The 23474-nt window shown below is 39.8% G+C and overlaps 1 protein-coding gene across 1 annotated transcript; it reads left to right on the top strand.

Moving 5' to 3' along the window:
- The first annotated feature begins 1123 nt into the window (after positions 1-1123).
- nuak1b (NUAK family, SNF1-like kinase, 1b) lies at positions 1124-23180 on the top strand. Its single transcript, XM_055192012.2, has 7 exons — positions 1124-2184; positions 10866-10986; positions 14326-14477; positions 15594-15659; positions 17294-17413; positions 18528-18660; positions 18966-23180. The coding sequence occupies exons 1-7, from the start codon at positions 1957-1959 to the stop codon at positions 20009-20011; spliced, it is 1866 nt and encodes a 621-aa protein (XP_055047987.1). The 5' UTR covers positions 1124-1956; the 3' UTR covers positions 20012-23180.
- Positions 23181-23474: the final 294 nt, after the last annotated feature.

The raw sequence follows: 23474 nt of genomic DNA, 5'->3' as shown, positions 1-23474 counted from the left end.
CTTTTGTCTCTTAAGGTACAAAAGCTGTCACTGGGGTGAAACCCTTTAAAAACTACATCTTTGTACCTAAATATTGCATATTAAAACCTCAAAGGTACACATTGGTACCTCAAAGGTAATGTATACTGAAGTATAAAATCATGTTTTATATTATATTACATTACATTATATGGGTCAATGACGTGACGTTAATTATGTTGTGTCCGTATGGTTCGATTAAATGTAAAAGGGTTCAAATTTCAAAATAAATTTGCAGGTTACACTAAAAAAAAAATGATTCATTGAATTTAATAAAATTTTTTAAGTGGTTGCAATCAATTTATTTAAGCTACATTTAAACAAAAGTTGTATAATTTATTTTACTTTACTAATCTTTTTTGTTTAAATTTAGCTTAAACCAATTGATTGCAACCACCTACCCCAAAAAACTGATTAAATCCAATGAATCAATTTTTCAGTGTACTTGCATACATTGATTTTTTTGAGGACCAAGTCTAAAATCTCTGGTTTTATTTCAATTTGAAAGAATATTTGGGAGATAATTGCAAAAATGTCAATGTGGTGTAACCGGTCCGTGTCAATTGGTGTAACTAGTATTTTTTTAATGAAAATATAAATATATTCATAAAAAATATGAAATAAAATATAATCATTTATTGTAATATAATTTTTACATACATTTTTACATAATTTTTCAAAGATTATTTAGAAAACGGAGCTGTTTTCCGGATAAATATTACAAAAAACGCATTAAAATTTACATTTAGAAATAATAACTAATACAATTATATTTTAAATTATTTTTTAATGATTACGCTTACATGCCATCAAGGTGGATAAAATATAATGGCGGTTACACCATTTGACATTTTCCATTTACTTTCAAAAAATTTTGCAAATGTAATGTTTTATTGCATAAAATCAACATAAATACACCATGTGACACACCGTTTTTGTCACTGACTGTTTACAATTGACCATTTACTCTGTTTTCACGTTAGTAAATCAGAATCGTACGACTGCAGCGTGTGTCCAAGAATTTTATATCAGACACCTTACAGAAAGAGAAAGAGAGAGAGAGAGAGAGAGAGAGAGAGAGAGAGAGAGAGAGAGAGAAAAGTGGGGGAGAGAGAGAGGGGTTTTAAGAATTGGCCCCGCCTCGTTTGACTCCGTCTTTATTCCCTGTTTCTCGTACGGAGGGCCAGATAGAGCATCAGAGATCAGGGCACGAGGAGGAGACACGCGGCGAACGCACCGAATCATGGCCACATCAGACACGGCACCGCAGCAGATCCTTCAGTCCGAACCCCGCGCACTAAGTTTGATATCACGGCTGACCGGCACCGGAACCGAGTTGACCGAGAGCACGGCAGATCCGCGAGCAGAATGAGGGTGATTTATATCCAGAACGCCGGCGCGGTCGCTGCTTTCTCGGTCGAGACACGGAACGATTATCTGCGGTAGATTGAAACAAAGGAATAACGGTGAAGAAATGATCGAACGCGTCACGGCAACGAGAACACGTCACGATGGAATAGCACACGTCATAGAATAAAATAGCGTCATAATAGAATAGCACGCGTTGTAATTGTGAATGATACATTGTAGCATTTTATAAGTGCCATACGTGTTCAAATGGGTTGTTTTCATGTTAATAATGTGACCTGTAGAGTATGTTTAGTCCGTTTATATCCATACTGACCCTGTTTTATCGTTCATAACTAGACTAGACTATTATTATTGTTTTTAGATAGCCTACCGTAGCCGGCTATAGGTAGAATAGACACCTCATTAAAATATGAGTCATTATTGACAATCATAAATTAGTTGATATGTTAACATAATTAAACGTCGTCTTGTAATTTATTTATTTATTTATTATATACTAATTAGTTTTATTACTGTTATTATCAAAAGCATTTAGTCAAGGTATTTAAACGTAGAGGGAAGTGTTACATGTCAGCCTCCGGGGTGATGGAGACACAAAGGTCGGGTGCGGGTGACCCGTCGGGCCCCTCGGCGGAGGCCCCCGAAGGCCCCGGCGGGGTCCGACGCAGCAGCTCCGGTGTAAAGAAACATCATCACAAACACAACCTCAAGCACCGCTACGAGCTGCTGGAGACCCTGGGTAGAGGAACGTACGGGAAAGTCAAGAAGGCCATCGAGCGCCATTCTGGAAGAGAGGTATTCCGAGAATTCCAAAGCATTTTGCAATTGAATTGCGAAAAAATGAATGTGCATGTGTTTGTATGCATGAGGGTGGTGTGGCATAATGACTTTCAAAAATCTAAAAGCTTTAGGGTTTGACTCTTTAACCACTGTCTGATACCATTCATGCTATTAAGCAATGCACACTGGGACTTTCCAGCATGCTTGGGAGTGCCTGCCATGCAGCATACCATTTTGTGCTGTAATAAATAAATAAAAATAGGAAAATGTGTTATTATGAAAATAAAACTAAACATTAAGCAATAACCCAGTACTGGAATGTCTAGTTTGTCGTTAACATTGTCAGCTCAGAGCAGCCTATAATAATCCATTGTTGTGTTTGGCTTCTTTCGGTCCCTCTCGTGGGAATCCCACCCTACGCACGCTCAGCACGCGCTCGGCTGCGCAGAGCAGATGTTTTAAATCCCGCGTTTGACGGCCCCAACGTGGCTCTAATGGCCCCCAATAAAATGCATAATGCCTTCGCCAACGTACCATTTTGATTGCAGCTGGGTCCAAAGGTCGCTGTTGACCGGTCACCATAAATAATCGTGCAATTTGTTCCATATGTTTTAAAGAGGGTGACATCTGACCCCGGAGTCACTGATAAACTCTGACCCAGATGCTTGAAGGACCACAAGAGTTTTGCATTGGGAATCTGGTTCAGGCAGGGCTTTTGGTTTTTTGTGTGTTTATTAATCTATATGGGCTGTGGCACGTTGCTTTGGTTGTTCTTTAACATCGTCTTCTAAACCTGCCAAAGCCAGAACAGCTGCAGGGAGAATTTTTCCATTCGTTCTGATGCATACATGGATGTGTGTTTGGTATATTAACATGTTCCAATGCTTCAAGATGCTGATTTTACATCAGGCACTGAATTGTGGCTCAACACAGTGCACGAATTGTTTAGCGTGCAAAATTGAATTTGAATGGTTTCATGATCTCAGCATCCAGTAATTCGCTGCAGAAAACACATTCTGTGGTTGGCACAACTTTTATAAAGCCTGACTCGATTTTTGGTCATGTTTTTTGCAGCCTGTCCCATTTGGCCACTATTAACATGGATATGTTCATTCGTGTAGCTTTTGTAGCTGGTTAGTTTGTGTTTCTTATATGCATTTTATACCAGTTGCATCACTGTCCTACACTATACAGATGTTTTTTATTGTTCTTGTACTGTGCTTGTAAGCAGCAGTAGTTGCAAAGGTTGTGGGTTCGATCCCAGGGAACACGCACACTGATAAAAAGTGTAACTGTAAGTCACTTTGAATAAAAGCATCTACCAAGTGCATAAATGTAAATATTGTGGTTATAAAACACAGTGCTTTCTGTAGTCATGGCAACAGGACCATTGTGGCTGTTATGGGCTGTAAGCAAAAATATAGTTTACTGTTAGCTTAATGATTTATAAATCATTTCCCAACACTTATAGTCACACAGGCCAGTTTTATCAGTGGGCACTGTGCCAGTCGAGTTTTGGCAGCCTGTTGTTAGTTTGAACGTCGGTTTAAAAATAAAGCAAAGACGCATGCATGTTTTTTTTTAGTTTATTGCAAAGCCACATGCATGTAACGCATAATTTGTCCTGCATGTTCGTGGCCTCATTAACATAAAGCCACTCAGAGAGGCGTTTAATGTTGTTGTATAGCAGGAAATAGTGAGAAAAATTCGATGTACTTTGCGATACAGCTTGTATAGATAAAAGCCATAAATACTGCTGATAACAACCACGGAGACATTTATAATATGTTTATGCATTTGGCTCACACATCGAACCCATGATCTTCACAATTCGACACACGAAATATGAAGTACAGTTGTTGGATGTGCCAAGATACCAAAGCATGCACTCCAAAAATGAACTTGAACATCTGTCACTGAATTCTTCCTCCAAGAAGTCAAACGTATCTGTTGCTGAACATAACGTGTTCTTCCCTGATAAGCGTTTCCTCTCCTTTCCTATCACGTACACAGACAGTCTAGTACTGCGTTACCTTGACCTTTGACCTTTAGGGACCTGCTACAGTCCCGCAGAAATGATGCAATGCTCGTCTCCTTATTTCTTTACCAGCCTAATGATCCGAGCAGACAGACAGATAGGATGTGAACGTGAGCGCTCGCACGTATGAGGTCAGTCCTGCACATAAAAAATGTCAAGAGTGTGAGTTTGTTTTGCATGCTGTGTGTTGTGTGTGTGGAGGTACAAACACCACCGAGCATAACAGTGAACATTCCTTCCATGGTGTGTTATGTACTGATCACATGACCACATGTGTGTGTGTGAATAGGTCACTGTGACAGTGGAACTGGATCGCGAAACGTTACGGTTTGGATTAGGAAATGAAAACGGCATGGAAAATTTATATCCTGCATGGGGCCAAAGCAGCAGCCAACTCCGATCCCGGATCAGCTACATCATTTTCCGAGCTGAATCTTGGGCATCAAAGCACGTTACTGAACCGATCTAAGATCAGCTGTTCCCAATAGTTTTTGTTTTGTATTTTCAGATGAAGCGAGTCACATCTACTGGTTGTGCTTGGCTTGTTTCTTCCGATGACTTTAGCAAATGTAAAAAAGAGAAATCCAGATCAAAATAAAATCTTCCAGCAGAAGTTGCTATGCATTGCTAAGGTTTTCTAAGTGGCTATACTCAGATTTAGGATATTTTCCACCTCGAAACCTTAAACAACGTCTGAATTAAGTAGCATTGAAAGTATTTAGTAACATTGAAACATTTACAGCGCCATTCCAGACATCAATTCCAGGTTGAGGTGGGAATTCGTCTAAATCCGAGTTGTCTGGAACATTACTATATGGTTTGAGGTATATTTCATGATGGTGTGTGGGACAGGTTACGCCAAAGTTTAATACTTTTTAATCATTACCGATTTGCGCAAAACTTTTTTAAATGTTGATTAAAGGTGCAGTGTGTAAATTTTAGCGACATCTAGTGGTGAAGTTGCAAAATTGCAACCACCGGCTCAGCCCACTGCCCATCCCTAGCTTTTAAAACGCATAAAGAAGCTACGATAGCCACCACCAGACAAACATTTCATCGTCGGAGACAACTTAGTAAAAACGTTTGTCCGTTAAGGGCTTCTGTAGAAACATGGTTGCACAAAATGGCGACCTCCATGTAAGGGGACCCTCTGTGTATGTATATAAAAACATAAAATTCTAAGCTTATAAAAACATAATGGTTTATTATAAAAGGTCTTTAAACACCCCTGATAATATAGTTTTGTATATTATTTGCATTTCTTTCAAGAGATCCTTCTAAAAATTACACACTGCACCTTTAAAGGCGGAGTGCACGATTTCTGAAAAACACTTTGGAAAAAGATTCAGGACGACTACCAAAACACACTTGTAGCCAATCAGCAGTAAGGGGCATGTCTACTAAATGACATTGTTGCCTGGTTTACGTAAGTGTGGGGCGGGTCTATGAAAAGAAGGTCCAGATTCTATTGGGGTAGGGGTGTATTTGATTAGGTGGTTTCAAATGTCAACATTGGCTTACAGAGATCATGGACCCTGCCTTTAAAGGTGCAGTGTGTAAATTTTAAAAGGATCTTTTAACAGCAATGCAATATAATATAGATAACTATATTATCAGTGGTGTATAAAGACCTTATATAATGAACTGTATTGTTTTACTATTACATTAGAATGAGACGTTTTTATCTACATACACCGCGGGTCCCCCTACTTGTAAGCCGCCATTTTGCGCCACCATGTTTTTAAAGTAGCCCTAAATGGACAAACTGCTCTACAGAGCGCGTTTGTCACTACGTTCTCTACGTCTTAGATGATGACATGTCTATCCTGTGACCGCCATCGTAGCTTCTTTATGTACTTCGCAAGGGAGGGGTGCAATTTGCAACCTCACCACTAGATGCCCGCTAAAATCTACACACTGCACCTTTAAAGGGGGATAGTTCACCCAAAATAAAAATTCTGTCATAATTTACTCACTTATGTTGTTACAAACCTTTGTTCTGATGAACACAAAGGAAGATATTTTGAGAAATGTTTGAAACCACATCGATCATGAGCCCCATTCACTTCCATAGTATTATTTTTCCTACTATGGAAGTCAATGGGGCTCGTGATCAATACGGCTTACTTCGTGTTCATCAGAACAAAGATATTTATACAGGTTTGTAACAACATGAGAGTGAGTAAATAATGAGAGAATTTTCATGTTGGGTGAACTTTCCCCATTAAAGGTGCAATGTGTAAATTTTAGCGGCATCTAGTGGTGAGGTTGTGAATTGCAACCAACGGCTCAGTCCACTGCTCACCCCTCGCTTTTGAAACACAGAGAAGCTATGGTAGCCGCCACCGGACAAACATGCCATCGTTGGAGACATTATCAACATTGGCTTACAGAGATCATGGACCCTGCCTTTAAAGGTGCAGTGTGTAAATTTTAGAAGCAATGCAATATAATATAGATAACTATATTATTAGTGGTGTATAAAGACCTTATATAATGAACTGTATTGTTTTTGTTACATTAGAATGAGCCGTTTTTATCTACATACACCGCGGGATAGTTCACCCAAAATAAAAATTCTGTCATAATTTACTCACTCATTTTGTTACAAACCTTTGTTCTGATGAACACAAAGGAAGATATTTTGAGAAATATTTGAAACCACATCGATCATGAGCCCCATTCACTTCCATATTATTATTTTTCCTACTATGGAAGTCAATGGGGCTCGTGATCAACGCGGCTTACTTCGTGTTCATCAGAACAAAGATATTTATACAGGTTTGTAACAACATGAGAGTAAGTAAATGATGAGAGAATTTTCATTTTGGGTGAACTTTCCCCATTAAAGGTGCAATGTGTAAATTTTAGCGGCATCTAGTGGTGAGGTTGTGAATTGCAACCAACGGCTCAGTCCACTGCTCACCCCTCGCTTTTGAAACACAGAGAAGCTATGGTAGCCGCCACCGGACAAACATGCTATCTTCGGAGACAACTTAATTAAAACACTTTGTCCGTTAAGGGCTTCTGTAGAAACATGGCAGCACAAAATGGCGACTTCCATGTAAGGGGACCCTCTGTGTATGTAGATAAAAACGTCTCATTTTAAGGTAATAAAAACATAACAGTTCATTATAAAAGGTCATTATACACCCCTGATAATATAGTTTTGTATATTATTTTGCATTTCTGTCAAGAGATCCTTCTAAAAATTACACACTGCACCTTTAAACTACTACGAAATTATGGCATTTTCATTTAACCAATATTATGTTTTCGTAAAATGTCAGCTTTTCCCTCATGACAAGTCATTCCAAAAATTATGTCAATGGATGTTGGTAGATTTATATATCACAGCCACTAGCAATTATTTTTAAACGAAAGAGACCCTGGCGTGTTATCCAAGCGTTAATGGCAAGCCCCTTATACTTGGGAGCGGCCACGTATGAGGTATTTCGAAAAGGGTATAGTACACAATTTCACATCTTTAAAGAATCATCATGTGACTTTTATGTATGTCAGGTGACTTGTAAACGCGAAAATATGCTCCTATTGCAGTTTAGCGATTTTTATATATTTATTATTTTTTTAATTGCCTGAAAAAACACCTCATGCGTGCATAAAAATGTTTTGCAATATATAAGACCGGCAAATTCAATTTGCGCACTTTGAAGGGTAATGGAAACACACCTAGAGATGCTTCTCTTGGCAAACCACACTACTAAAAGTCAGTTCATTAAAATTGATGTACTTTATTGATTTGGCTCGCACACAAATTTAACAAATAAAAAGCTCTGCTGGTCGTTATGCTGTCATGTTTTTTCCAGAAGATTATTTTAAACTCTCATCCCTGCTGCGTGTGAACAAACGGCAACATTAGCATTCCTGCCATCTCCGGCAGACCTGGCAGGAGGTGAATACCTTCGGCTGTACATAACTATATGAGATCATGGAAAAGGCTCCAATAAAGAGTCTAATGTTAGCAGGGTTGCTATACAGCTTTTAGAGAACAAGCCCTGGTTTCTGGATTTGTTTGCCTTTATATTCCACATAATCGGTTTTGAAGCGTTCCGCTAGGCTCTTTCCTTTTATGGATGTGCTCCGTGATTTACCTTCGGCTCCTCGGAAACATGTGGTTTTGGTTTCTCGGAGAAAAACAGTGCAACGTTGAGAACATGCAGGCGGACCTGAATAGAGATGTTGATGCGTCCATGTGACCATCAGGGGTCTGTGGAACTGTGTGACATCACAAAACAAGAGTTTAAGGTTCATCGTAAACCCACACTGTTCCATTTGTGCTTTAAAGGTAGACGCCTGGGGGAGCGAGATAGGACAGATGACAAAAATAGACAGGAAATCATTCGCTGTCATTTCCTTTTTCCTCCCAATGACATCACCTATCAGTCAGCAGGGCATCTCCTGTCCGCCACACCAGCTCTATTTTTATTCAACGGTTCGACACGTTTCAAATCTTCTGGGTTTCATAAGACATCGGAAAGCACAAATTGAGGTTCTGTTTTTGTCTGAGGTACAACCAATAATAGTAGTAATAATTACGCCCACTAGCAGTGAATACCTGCACGTTTGTAAATCTGAACGTGTACGTTCATCGCTGACATTTCCATCACATGGAGAAACCGCACAAACCCTCAGGGCCAAATAAACACACGAGAGCTTTCATTATGCCTTTAAACACTGAACCATCATTTTCCCAAGAAACCATCGGCAAAATTACACCCCAGCAAGCTGAAAATATGCTCAGCTCTCATATACGTGTGTGCATGTTTATGTGTGTGTGAGAGAGAGAAAGAAAGAGAGTCTAGTTCGGTCAACTGAGGCTGAATCTTAGACATATAAAATGTCTGTTCAGGCTGCTTAGGTGTTATTCTGACTTTTCTTTGTTATTGTCAAAGGTGTGACCAAGTGGTTATCACACATGCTGTGACACATTTAGCTGCGGTGCTCTTATCGAACTTATGTCATTTCCTCATCCTGCTTCACCCACATCATTTCCTCTCATCCCCCCATCTGTCAAGAAAATGTGTCAGAAATAATATTAAAAAAGTAGATTTTTTGTCAGCCAAACCCCCTTGACCTAAATTAGTAAATATTTCAATAATCTAATAGCACATTTGCATGTTTAACTTGAAGAACTTTACCTTTTTATCCGTTTTAAAGTATTTATCAGTAGTATTTTATATAGTTATTGTTTTTATTACAAGTACTGGTCATTTTATATGGTACCATAAACGTATCTGCATGAGTTCTCAGATTTCTCAAAGGCTTTGTACTGTTATTTATACTGTTGTTTAATAGTCACATGATATTTAGATTAAACAAATAAAATTTATTTTTTGTTAGCAAATGTTTTCTTTAGATTTTTCTATTTTAAAATTAGTTATAAACAGTTTACAATTTAATATTAATTAAATAATAATTTTTCGTAAACTCCCTACAATTCCCTGGTGAACCACCACAATTAGTTTAGTTTAATTTACCTCAATTTGGGAAACTATGCGCTAAAACAAGCATCATCTAAATTTGTAAATCTTCTAAGTGTTAAAAGGATAGTTCGGCCAAAAATGATATTAAACCCATGATTTACTCACCGCGAAGCCGTCCGCATATGCATATGTCCATCATTTTTTAAACACATTTTCAGTTATTTTAGAAAATGTCTTATATCTTTCAGCTGCTAAACATTAAAGTTACGGGGTCCACGTCCTTCAAGTCCAAAAAAGTGCATGTGTCCTTCCCCAAGGAGGTCCAAACGGTTCCAGGATGATGGGCAGAGTTCTTCTGGGGGTAATCCGTGCGGTGTTGTGGTAGAAATATATTTAAAGCTTTATAAACGAAGGTGGCTGCCTTCCGGTAGCGCCGCCATCTTAGACTCCTCTGTATTCAGGAGAGAGTATCAGCACATTTTTTGTGGCGGCATTACCGGAAGCAAGTTATTTTCGTTTGTAAAGTTTTGAATGTGGATATTTCTACAGCGGGACGGCGCGGATTGCCCTCAGGGGGCATTTGTTTGTCATCGTGGAGCCATTTGGATTTATTTTGTGAAGGATGAATGCACATTTTTTGGACTTGAAGGACATGGACCCCATAACTTTTTTTTATTTGATTTGATTAACTGAAAGATCTAAAACATTTTCTAAAATAACTGAAAATGTCATTGTCTGAAAAATGATGGACATACGCATCTCGGACGGCTTCGGGGTGAGTAAACATGGGTTTAATATCATTTTTGGCCAAACTCTCCCTTTAAATCTGTTTTTTTAAAGGGCACCTATTATGCAAAATCCACTTTTACAAGGTGTTTGGACATAAATGTGTGTTGGCAGTGTGTGAACACAACCACCCTACAATAAAAAAAACCACCCGTTCCTTGTGTTTTAATCCGCATTAAACCAAAGCAGTCTCATTAGACATGTCATTTTGATTCTCTTATCAATGTGAGGTCACCCATGTGAGGTATTTGGTGTGCTTCCACCCAAATAGGGGCGTTTTGGACATGCTATAACAAATGAGCATTATAGGCCGATTTATCAGCCCATCCTTACACTGCAGTATTCCTTTAAAAGATAAAAATTGTCAGTTTTAATTTCATGGGGACTTTAATAGATTTTAATGGGGACTCTCTTTTTTTCTGTTTCAGGTTGCCATCAAGTCCATCAGGAAGGAGAAGATAAAGGATGAACAGGACATGGTTCACATTCGACGAGAGATTGAAATCATGTCATCTCTTCGTCACCCACATATCATCTCTATATATGAAGGTATCCGTCTGTCTATTTGTCTGTCTCTCTGTCCGTTCGCCTATACACAGCTGAGTTCAGATTTAATATGTTGATGCAGTGATACGATTCTGATTAATTATTAGTTCATACGTTTATTAATAATCTACGAAAAGTCAGTGATAAATAGTGACTAAACCTGATAATCCAAGGAATTTTCTTTCCCCATTCCTGGCCAACACACATTTTGCCGGTTATAGGATCTCTGGTGAAACGTCGTTGATGATTTCTAAAGACACTCAGCGTCTGTCTGTCTTTCAGCACGACTGGCGTTTTTCAGCGAGCTGACTCAGTGGTTTTCCGCTCAAAGTCCGTCTGGGTTTATAGAGCAGTATATTTTTGAGGAGTTGCTGTATTCGCCTTTGTTCAAAGCTTCGACTCCGCCTGTGTTGTGGTTGGCCTGGCTCAGAGATGGGAGAACACTAAGTGATCCTCTGAAAATTTGAACGTTGCATTTCTTACTTTAGAATCAGAGTTTGAGTTTTTTTGCGTTTGGGTAGGGTAGTCGTGGAAATAAATGTGAATTCTCTTACAAAAACGACAGGTTATATTATAGTTAAAGTGTGGAAACCATGTTTTTGTTGGTAATCATATTGTTTAGCTACCATTTTCAGTGGGTCTTACTATTAAAAACACTACAGAAACTATTGCTTTAGACGGTTTCAGCAGTAACAACATAAACAAGTGTCTGTCGTGGTCCGCACGTAACGTTTGGTAAACTCTGCTAAGAATAAATAACAACAAAGTTCTTTAAACGTAGTTTATTTATATAACAAGCAAAAAAACAACACATAGATTACATAGGAAACCAAAACATTTGTTATTTTCAACGAGGCATTTGTTCAAGAGATCAGTTTAGCAAATAGTCAGACCATTAAAAAAATGAAAGCGGAAGTAAAGTTCGGATCCAGATGTGTATCGCGTCAGCGCACATGCCTCCGATGAAACGGTCTATAGTAACAAAACCATGCTTAATTTATTGTAAGGGTTGTCTGGATGTTTCTATGTCAGCATTTAGCAAATGAGAAAACTGCAAGCTATAACATTAACTCTTTCCCCGCCAGCGTTTTAAAAAAAAGTTGCCAGCCAGCGCCAGCCTTTTTCATGATTTTCAAAAAGTTTAATGCCTTAGAAATGTTAGAAAATGTTCTTCTTTAAATATATAAACATACAATATATCAAATAAAAGAACAGACCCTCTGCTTTAAAAAAAAAGTTCATCCTACCTTGATTTGTTCTCTTCTTATCACCTCTCAAAAATGAGTAGGTTTCTTCAAAAACACCAAATTTTGAGCAAAAAGCTGAAATAATTGCATTTTTGTGAAGGACTTTTGATAGAGCTCAGATTCAGAGCGATCCTCAAAACATACACAGCGTTCTTATGCTGCGTTCAGACCAGCCGCTGTAGAGGCGTCAAGCGCGAGTGATTTCAATGTTAAGTCAATATAAAGACGCGTTGACGCGCGTCTGGAGGTCTTGCGACACGAATGAGGCGTTTAGCATGGCAAGGTAGATGCGGGAAACACGCAAGTTAAAATATTTGAACTTTGCCGGAAAAACGCACTGCGTTAACCAATCAGGAGCTTGCTCTGGTAGTGACGTGATTACAGGAAGCGAGCGGAGTCGCAGAAGCCCCTCCCATTTCCGTGTGAATGTCTTGATGACTAGAATTTCACGCGTGAAAGAAGCGAGTAAACTCAAAATGTTAAAGCGGCAAACTAGACGCGAATTTGACGCCTCAAATGCGGCTGGTGTGAACCCACAGTTACTCTTTCACGTGAGGCGTTGGTTCCGGGTTGTATAAGTTGCGGTGGATAATAATATTTGCGATTGCCGGAAATACTCGTCATTGGCAGGGAAGGGTTTTCTCTTAGTGTTGACTTATCAATGGCGGGGAAAGAGTTAAGGTGTATAGCATAGCTTGGTTAGTTGTACAATTTAGATTTTATAGAGATCATATTGAAAAACTGCTTCAGGTTGAAAATGTTGCGTTTATGAGAATTATGAGCATCTGAAGTGTTGAATGCTTATTTTAAACTCCCCATCAAATCAAAATATTTTTTTTGCATTCTTTATGAATATGTTTGCCTTAAATATTTCTACAAACTTGTGTGCTCCAAAAACGTAACAAAATTCACATATGCGCATTTAAAAACATAGAGTCTTTCACTTCCGCCAATACGGATCCTCGATTTTTACGACATCATTCTGCACTTTAGCTTATCATCGCTTTCCAAGCTGTGAGGTAAACTAAACGTGTTTGGTTATTTTTAAAAGGGCAGGAGCCAGCCAATATGCCCCACCCTAACTTTCTGTTTCGCAGGAAATTCCCTCAAAGAAAGCTGCACATTTCAAGGCATTTCAGTGGGTTTTTAAATGTCTGCGCTGCAGTAGATTTGTCTCATTTTCTTGTAGCTCTGTCGAAATTGTCAGTCTGCTGTGATATTCAGCGACACTGTGGGATGATTCATCTTCAAACAGTGAAGCTATGTTCTGTCTGCCCCCCAAACTTTTGCACAATCCCAGAAGGCTTTGCGCTCCCTGCTGTGGTGTAGAAAAGCAGCAATGGGCAGGACGGATTCTGTAGAAAGATGAGAACTGTTTCTTTCTCTCTCTCTCTTGCTGGATGTGCGTTGGAGGCCGCCGGCAGTGCCAGACGGTTGGGTGGGGTGGTCAGTACGAGAATTTTTGGGGTTTTGCAGAAACAGCCACTTTCTGCTGTGTCGGACTATAATTTGCTTTGTTTGTTCCTCTCAATTTTTTTAGCTTTTCATGGTCGTTAGAAGATTTTTCAGTGACCTGCTGAACTTTCTGGACCGGCCACTACAAAACAAATGCCGTCTTTTCTTTAGTTGTACTTTTGTGGGTTGCATTCTGAAGAAACAGGGCGCCATAGTGGATGTTTATTTTCGATTGGACGCCTCCTTAAAGTCAAATCGGTCTGTTTGAACGCATCTTCGGCTTTCTAGTTAAACAAAAACTCCTTTAGCGTTTCCACAAACGTCCACTCACGGGATAAACACAATGGACAATATAACTTTATTGTAAATTGTATTATTGTTTGTTTCTAAGTTCGGCATGCCAACTAGAATAAATCAAATTTCATTAAACATAAGATCACAAACAGGCCCACATGGAATCTGTGCTGTGATAACTTTTGTACATCACTCAGTACTTGTGTGGGATTTAGTACACCCCCCCAAAAATACTACAGATTCCGTCTTGGCCTGGTCATTTATAAACAATACGAATCACGAATAAACACAGACGTTAAAAATAAACAGCACTGCTAAAGTTTTAAAGTGTTGTGTTGTTTTGCAGTGTTTGAAAATAAAGACAAGATTGTGATCGTCATGGAATACGCCAGTAAAGGCGAACTCTACGACTACATCAGCGAACGCCGCCGTCTGACGGAGAGAGAAACCAGACACTTCTTTAGACAGATTGTGTCTGCTGTGCACTACTGCCACAAGGTACGGACCTCGCTTATTTCCCTCCTTTTTTCTCTTTCTCAATCCTTTTTTCAAAGCTAGAGCTGCACCGCCTGCACGTGCAAGTTATTGAATGAAATCTGACCATGAGGTACAAGTCTGTTATCTTTGGATCTTGTCCGTCTGGGAGGAATCCTAGAATGACCGATACTGATGTGAAACAGCTTTGCATCTTGTGTCATACATTTCGGTATTCGCAAAGCTGTCGATAGAGTAATCGACCACCCAATGACGGCGTTTGTTCATGTGCTTGATTATTTTGTGGATTGGTTTGCTGGCTCATTCGCTTTCCAATTTTTCCTCTGAATTGCACAGGTTACTTTACGTCAGTGTGTAACTGCGTATTGATGTCAGGCATACCATAGATAATCTGTCAAAGTTACATTTACATTTGGCAGACGCTTTTACAGTGTATTCCATATGTACATTTTACCAGTATATTTGATCAATCTATACATTTTATCAAAAGGGAGTACAGTGTGTTTTTGTGTGTTTTATATTCGTAACTAGCTTGAAAACTTTTAAACGCCTATGATTATGTCCATGTTGAGACAGGGTTTAGAAATTAGCTGGAATCTCGTATCACATCTGACAAATGAGTCAGCCCTGTTCCCCCACAATGCACTGCTCCGAGCCAATCGAGACCCCAGTGGGCTGTACTGGGTGGGCTGTTTTTTGCGCAATATGACGTGATGTCATATCTCAGAGAAGGGGAGCTCCCAGACACCAGAAGGGAGTACAGTGAGTCATGATTGCCTTGGGCAACCACACTGTGGGGAGGATTTTGGGTGGGGTCTGCCAGATGAGACCAGAAAGTGTCCCATCTGTTGAAAGAGTCTCATGTCGAACACATGCGTTTAATGAACTTTCTCAGATTCGATTCCCCCATGGATGAGTTTCCGAGCTGTAACCCGAACGTTGCTTTAGTGAAAGCATACGGTCTAATTGCACAATCATGTTTGAATCTGGCAATTACAACATTGTATTTGGGAAGCAGATGATGGTGGTTGTTTGGTCACATTCTTTAGGCTATGACAATATAACCTTTATCTCTGAAGTGTTGCTAATAAATCCATCCTCTTGTGTTTTCTCTAACAGAATGGTGTTGTTCACCGAGACCTGAAACTGGAGAATGTGCTACTGGATGAAAACTGTAACATTAAGGTAAAATATTTTAAGCTGCCTAGACAGACATACAGATAATAGAGAGAGAGAGATAGTAAAGACAGACAGATAGTAAAGACAGACAGATAGTAAAGACAGACAGATAGTAAAGAGAGACAGACAGTAGAGACAGACAGATAGTAGAGACAGATGTAAAGACAGACAGATTGTAAAGACAGACAGACAGTAGAGACAGACATACAGACAGATAATAGAGACAGACAGACAGACAGACAGAGACAGACAGACATTAGAGACAGACAGATAGTAAAGAAAGACAGATAGTAAAGACAGACAGACAGACGGTAGAGACAGACAGATAGTAGAGACAGATGTAAAGACAGACAGACAGTAGAGACAGACCAACAGACAGATAATAGAGAAAGAACAGACAGACAGACAGACAGACAGACAGACAGACGGTAGAGACAGACAGACAGACAGATAGTAGAGATAGACAGTAGAGACAGACAGACAGACAGACAGACAGAAAGTGAAGACAGACAGACAGACAGACAGACAGACAGAAAGTGAAGACAGACATACAGACAGACAGACAGACAGTAGAGATAGACAGTACAGACAGACAGACAGAAAGTAGAGATAGACAGACAGAAAGACAGATAGTAGAGATAGACAGTAGAGACAGACAGACAGACAGACAGAAAGTGAAGACAGACAGACAGACAGACAGACAGACAAGTAGTAGAGATGGACAGACCGACAAATAGTAGAGACAGACAGAAGAGACAGACAGACAGTAAAGACAGACAGACAGACAGACAGACAAGTAGTAGAGAAAGACAAATAGTAGAGACAGACAGAAGAGACAGACAGACAGTAAAGACAGACAGACAGACAGACAGACAGACAAATAGTAGAGACAGACAATACAAACAGAAAGTACAGACAGACAGACAGACAGACAAGTAGTAGAGAAAGACAAATAGTAGAGACAGACAGACAGACAGACAGACAGACAGACAGACAGACAGACAGACAGACAGACAAGTAGTAGAGAAAGACAAATAGTAGAGACAGACAGAAGAGACAGACAGACAGACAGACAGACAGACAGACAGACAGACAGACAGAAAGTAAAGACAGACAGACAGACAGACAGAAAGTGAAGACAGACAGACAGACAGACAGAGAGTGAAGACAGACAGACAGACAGACAGACAGACAGACAGATAGTAGAGATGGACAGACCAACAAATAGTATAGACAGACAGAAGAGACAGACAGACAAAAAGTAGAGACAGACAGAAGAGACAGACAGACAGTAAATACAGACAGACAGACAGACAGACGAGACAGACCGACATGACAGATAGTAGAGACAGAAAGACAGAAGAGACAAACAGACCATAGAGACAGGCAGACACAGAGACAGACAGACAGACAGATATTAGAGACAGAAAGACAGAAGAGACAGACCGATAATAGAGACAGACAGATAGTAGAGTCAGACAGGCAGACAGACAGACAGACAGACAAATAGTAGATACAGACAGACAGACAGACAGACAGACAGACAGACAGACAGTAGAAATAGACAGACAGAAGGCACAAACAGATAGTAGAGACAGACAGATACAGTAGATCGTTTCTCATAGTTGTTTATGTTTCAGATTGCTGATTTTGGCCTTTCCAACCTGTACCATAAAGACAAGCTTCTGCAGACCTTCTGTGGTAGTCCACTGTACGCATCTCCAGAGATTGTCAATGGAAGACCTTACCGTGGTCCAGAGGTGAGAGCCGCTCTGAACGACCAAACTCTCTGAGTAACAACACAAGACGCTCTTTTGGGTTGAACATCTTTTCAGGATCATAAAAACATGCTGAGATGGTTTACAGCAGGCCTGCATGGCATATGCTGCTTTAACATAAACCCTTGAGGCCTGCATCACTGTAAATGAAACACCCCACAATTTAATTTTGTTAGCGTGTGAATCGTCTGCGAACGTCTGTGATATCTCATAGACTGTCTGTGTGGTTCACGGAGTCTTATTCTGTTCTTTGATGGGATTATATTTCCAGAGGCCTTAGGAAAAGACCTGCATATGCCTTGTGCTTGTCCTCTAACCTTTGAAACAAGCTGAGTTTTTTCCTTAAGTTTCTGTGATTCAACTAAGCTTGGCCCGAAGTTGCCCTAGACTCAAAATGAGAGATTAAAGATCTAAAAAACAAAACCGGTGCATAAACATATATGACCCAAATGGTTTACTTTGAGTGTCTTTTTTGTATATGGCCCAGGGCAGTAGCAGCAGTTCAGTGTACTTTTTCTTCAGTTGACCGCTATAATTTGCAGTTTTTTCCTTGGGGTACAAAAACAGTACAATGTAAAGACTGTAATCAAAATGACAGAACTCTTTTGGTGAAAAGCCAAACCTTGAAGTGAATAAAAGCAGTAGAGCCGCTGTAATTTCTTGCTACAAGCTAAACAATTACTTTGGTTTCTGAGTGATTTCCTGTGAAGAGACAGCTCAGGAACCTGGAAAACCATCCAGACCGGTGGTGCCATCTTAAGTTTTTCTGGCCCACATACTTTACATTTTAATCCAACTCCTCACATGACTTGCATAACTACTACATTAAAATGCCTCAAGAGCACATAAATATGATGCATAACAAACAAAAGTCCTTTGGGACTTGGACTCTCCAGCTGTTTGTCAGATGCAAGTCCAAACAGAGTTTCATGTGATCTTCCATTTACAATAATGCAAGCCCCTTTTGTCTGTGTTTTTACCTGGTATATCACTTGTTTCCTCCATCATGAGATATGGCTATCTGAAGGGATCTTAATTGGTTTGAAGGATATTGATGTTCTAGAGGTGTCCCCTGATGATTATGTGTTGTCTGCAGGTGGATAGCTGGGCTCTGGGGGTGTTGCTGTATACGCTAGTCTATGGCAGTATGCCGTTTGATGGAGGAGACCACAAAAATCTAATTCGGCAAATCAGCAACGGGGAGTATCGTGAACCGACTCAGTCATCAGGTACTGGAACTTGAAGCAGAAGTCTTACAGGCATTGGTATTAAACAACTGTAACTCTTAGAAGAAAGTACTGTAGTAGGAAAATGGTACATATTGGAAAGTAATACCATGGTTTTTTGGTTTAGTGATATTAGATGATAAAACCATAATATTTTACAAAAAAGTGCAAAAAAATCATGGCAATACTGTTGTATTACTGAAAGTACCATTTAAATACTGTGATTTTTTTTAGTTATTTTTGGGATAATATGTTTAGTGAAGAGTCTTAATAATGCTGAAACACAGGGCTTCTGTTTTTTATGTTAGATGCTCGAGGTCTGATCCGCTGGATGCTGATGGTCAACCCTGAGCGTCGGGCCACAGTGGAAGACATTGCAAATCACTGGTGGGTAAACTGGGGATGGAAGACTAGCGTGTGTGACTGTGAATCGCAAAGAGATGCTGGCTCACCCATGTTGGCCCGTCTCATCGACTGGCAGAACCGGACCGAGCCCCGTCCAACCAAAGCCGTCCGGTCCGAGCCATTCCTACTGGTCCGTCAACGGCCCAAAAAATCCAAGAAAGAGAACGATGTTGGAGTTTCCTGCTGTAATGGCGAGGAAAGCTTGGGCCTGAAGAGACCGAAGAGCATCTTGAAGACAAGACTATCTGATGAGCAACACTCCCCAAGTATGGACGACATAGAGTTGGTGTCCGGTGCGGAAACCCCAGAGAAGGAAACTGGGCTTGAAGCTGATGAAGGTGAGGAGGAGCCAACACTAACAGGCAACTCCCCTAGTAAGATGATCTCCGTTTTTCCAAAGAAGGGGATCCTAAAGAACAACCAACAACGGGAATCAGGGTACTATTCATCCCCGGAGCGCAGTGAGTCCTCTGATCTGCTAGGTGGCAACATCACACCCCTTGGATCTAGCTCACCACCAAAACGAGCGGTTGGTAGGAAAGGCATCTTGAAGCGCAATGGGAAGTATTCTACATACAGTGGAGCTCCTCCCATGAGTGTCCTGGGAGAGCCAGCACCTGGCGATTCCGGTTTATCCCGCAGTCAGAGTCGCCCTTCCAGCATCGTGAGGCAGGATAGTGACAACATCACCAACAGCCCCTTCAGCGCCACTGACTGGCCCCCACCCATCACCCGGCCCAAAATCAGAAGCTGTGTGTCTGCAGAAAACCTTCTTCAGCTTGCTAACTTCAAAGGGCTCCAGGCAGCTCCACCACTGCATAGTGGAAAATTTGGCAGAGGGGCACAGCGGTCCCCTGGGGATAACAGCAGCTTTTCTCTGTTAGGAGACCTGGATGATATGACTCAGGTGTACCAACAAGCCCTGGACATCAGCAACAACCTGTCATAGAGAGAAAGGGGCCAACTGAGTGGTGCCTAGAAGGAAAGATGCTGGAACAAGTGGGAGGTGTTTGTTTGGCATGTTGTTGACGACCAGTGTAACACTGGGATTCTATGAATGTGAGTCATTTATTTGATGGGATGATATTGGAGGTTGTACACAACCATTACCCTAACCTGAACTCCTGGCCCCTAACCACTAACCCTACCATACCCTGCCCTATCCTGCCCATAACCCTACCCTATCCCATACACAGTTTTTAAGCGTTTCAAGCAAGTAAAATTTCAGTCGGTACTTTGGGACATTATCTCCCCTATAGGCAAGAGGTGAAATTAAATGTTTACATATTAAATGAAAGGTGAGTTAGCATTACAGAAGACATCATGGAACGGCCTTGATGAGACAACAATAAGAGCCAACCTGAGTTTATAAAGCACCTTAAAACTCACAGAGCACATTTCGTATTGTGGTCTTTACTTTCAAACCAAGAAACCAGGGTCTTGCTCCAAAAGAACTGTTTTTGTTTATTATTTATTAATATTTTTTGTAGATTTAGTGATACAAAACTGGTGTGGTCTGGCAGTACTGGAATAACAGAATAAAACACTTAAATCTCTCATTTCCTTGATTGGAACTGACATATATAATTGTTTGGTTTCTTTGTTGGTTATTGCTAATATATATCACTTATAGAACTACTTATGTAATGATCAAACTTGTATTGATCCTTGTATTGAGCAGAATCACATCAATGGAGTGTATGGAATTATATAAGTGCCTTTGTTTAATTCATATTAAATTATGTATGTCATTTCCTTGAGAGATGCCAGAGAAAGTTGTTGTCAGGTGAACAGCGCATTTTATTATTATTATTTTATTTTATTTTAATTTTCATTTTTGAGTTTGTATTGATTGCTTAGAAAAGGCCCAGGACCTCAGAGCACAAAGTCCACCCTCCAGGCTCAAGAACTTCTTGACTTCAAGGTACACCATACATAAATTCACCGAGTTAGAGAGGCCAGTGTTTGCTTAACATGATTCAAGAATAACACAGTTGGTCCTTGATCAACTTGTAAAGGAGTCGTGTCCAGAACCCTCTACATCATTAACACAGGATGTGCGGTGTTTGGTACTTCAAGGCTCCAACATCTCGGATCAAGTCTGGGGAGGTTTTGATTGGTTGATTGTGATTGAGTCCTGACAGGAACGTGCGTGCAAGCACCATGTGTTTCTCTGGAATGGTACTCTTGTGGTTTCTTGATTGGGTTAGGTGACTTTTGAGGGTTTCTGGACACTTTCACCTTAACAAGGTTTAACGCAAGGTACAAATCTCAGACACACTCTCAACTTCCAGGAATGTTCCAGGCAGAGACAAGCTTGTTTGGATATTTCTTTAAGTTTTGGCCTGTAGGAACATGGTCTCTCTTGGTGTTTATCTGTTGATCCCTGTGGATTTCTTTGCTCAGCCCAAAAAATAACAGATTATTGGTTTTCGTTGAACTTTGATGCCCAAAACACTCCCTCTCAGGGCTAAAAAACCACAAACAGGCCGATTAGTTTCAAAGCAGCGATGAGCCAGCAAATTCCAAGCTCTTCAGAGGCATGTTTGGACTAGATCTTAACACCATGACCTGGAGAACATCCATGTGTGTGTGGGTTTGATAAGGAGAAAAGCTTTATTGTTTCAGGATGGATCGGCCTGAAAGTGTTATTTTAGGTTTAAGGCTGTTTTTAGAAGGTAAGAGTGAAGTAGTTGTAGTAGTACAGAGAAAGGTGTTTACTGAGGTAGATTTGTGAAAGTATTGATAGATGCAGGACACTTCTCCAGTAAGTGGGATACAGAGAATCGTTCACTGGAAAAGATGTAGGTAGCTTTATTTTCGCTACATGTGAGGAAAGAGGAGCGTATGTGTAGATATAGAGAGATAAGGAATGTAGATGAAAGGATAAGGGATGTATTTTATACCAAAGAAAGGTGTTGTTGGATAAAGATGCCAGGCAGCAGATTAACCAATAGGGGGCAAGCGGGCAAAAAACATCAATTTATTCACTTAAAAACTCAATTTGAAAAGATTATAGGAGGCATTTTGTTCGATCGAGGTCCTGGGTAGATATTATAGACACACCTAACGTGTATGGTATCATACTGCATATCTGTATTTCATTGTATTGTCAACTGGATTAACAGTGATCAAATTATACTATGTTAGTATTTTTATGTTATTGCTCTTCTGTTTTTGATTCTACAAAATATTGTTATTGTTTTGCATTACAGAGGAACGTTGTGCGTAGAAATCAACGATTTCTCCCGGTATCGACAGGTTTTCAGCACTAGCCGTACATTAAGTGCTAATGTCTGCTATTTAGCATAAACAGACGTTCAGTCAAACTACTGCACAATTTCATCAGGGTCATTTAATGCGTGTCACAAATCTTTGAAGCCGTCTTACAGATATGACCCAATATTTGGTGTCACAATTTTCGCTATCAACCCTAATTGTCTTAGGACAGAGTTGAGCAGCCACCCAGATGTGCCATTTTAACCATAGTGCCATTGTAACAGAGGTTGAATGCCATTTAAAGATAAGCGGCCATTGCGAACGCAAACATGCCAAACTGGAAATATCTGGTGCATATTAGTCAAAATTCATTTTTGGAAAAAACATGACTGGATATTAGATTTGACAGTACTGAAAATGGTAGTATTATGTTATTTATGTATTATTTTTATTATGTTCAATTACTATTGTGGGTCAATGCCATAGTCTTTTTTTGGGGGTTTGTTATCAGTTTAAAATCCTGGACTGCCAAAGGTATTTTTTCGTTCAGTGCCTTTGCTATATTTTATGATTTTTTTAATTTTTTGATAATAAAATTATTACAATTGCATTTTTATACTCTATTTATTGGTAGTGAAGCCATTTCATTTCAACACCACACACATTGTCTGAGATGTGTGTGTGTGTGTGTGTGTCTATACAAATAAACACTGAAGACAACAGGGGAAGCAAAAAGACAGTGTGTTATGGTCATGTGGTTGTGTTGTGAAGCTTTGGTTGTGCGCTCATTCGCCGACCCGCTTTGTTGTTTGTTGGAGATATCTTGCTAACCAACAGTGTTTGTACCACAAAACCAAATTTGTGTAAAACTGACTTAATAAACAGATCATTTCAAAGGAGCTGGCATCTGTGTCAACTTTATTTGACTGTGGTAAAGGTTGACTCAGTGTGATCTCACGGGAATTCTTAGCTATTTTATGAGGTGGCTAATTCGCATAAATTCGGATGATAATTAAAAACAATTAAACCAAACCCAACCCTAAATCCACCCCTTAGGAAAATTAACCATGTTTTTTTTGTGGTAAAAGTGTAGTAACCATGTTTTTTTGGTTTTAAAATGCCTTAGAAAAACTTACTGTGGTGGTACCATGGTTTACTGATGTCAAATGCTAAATACCATGGTTAATATTCAT

Source organism: Misgurnus anguillicaudatus, chromosome 6 (genome assembly GCF_027580225.2).
Source record: "Misgurnus anguillicaudatus chromosome 6, ASM2758022v2, whole genome shotgun sequence".
Classification (NCBI taxonomy): Eukaryota; Metazoa; Chordata; class Actinopteri; order Cypriniformes; family Cobitidae; genus Misgurnus; species Misgurnus anguillicaudatus.
This window is presented reverse-complemented; position numbering and strand designations above follow the sequence as displayed.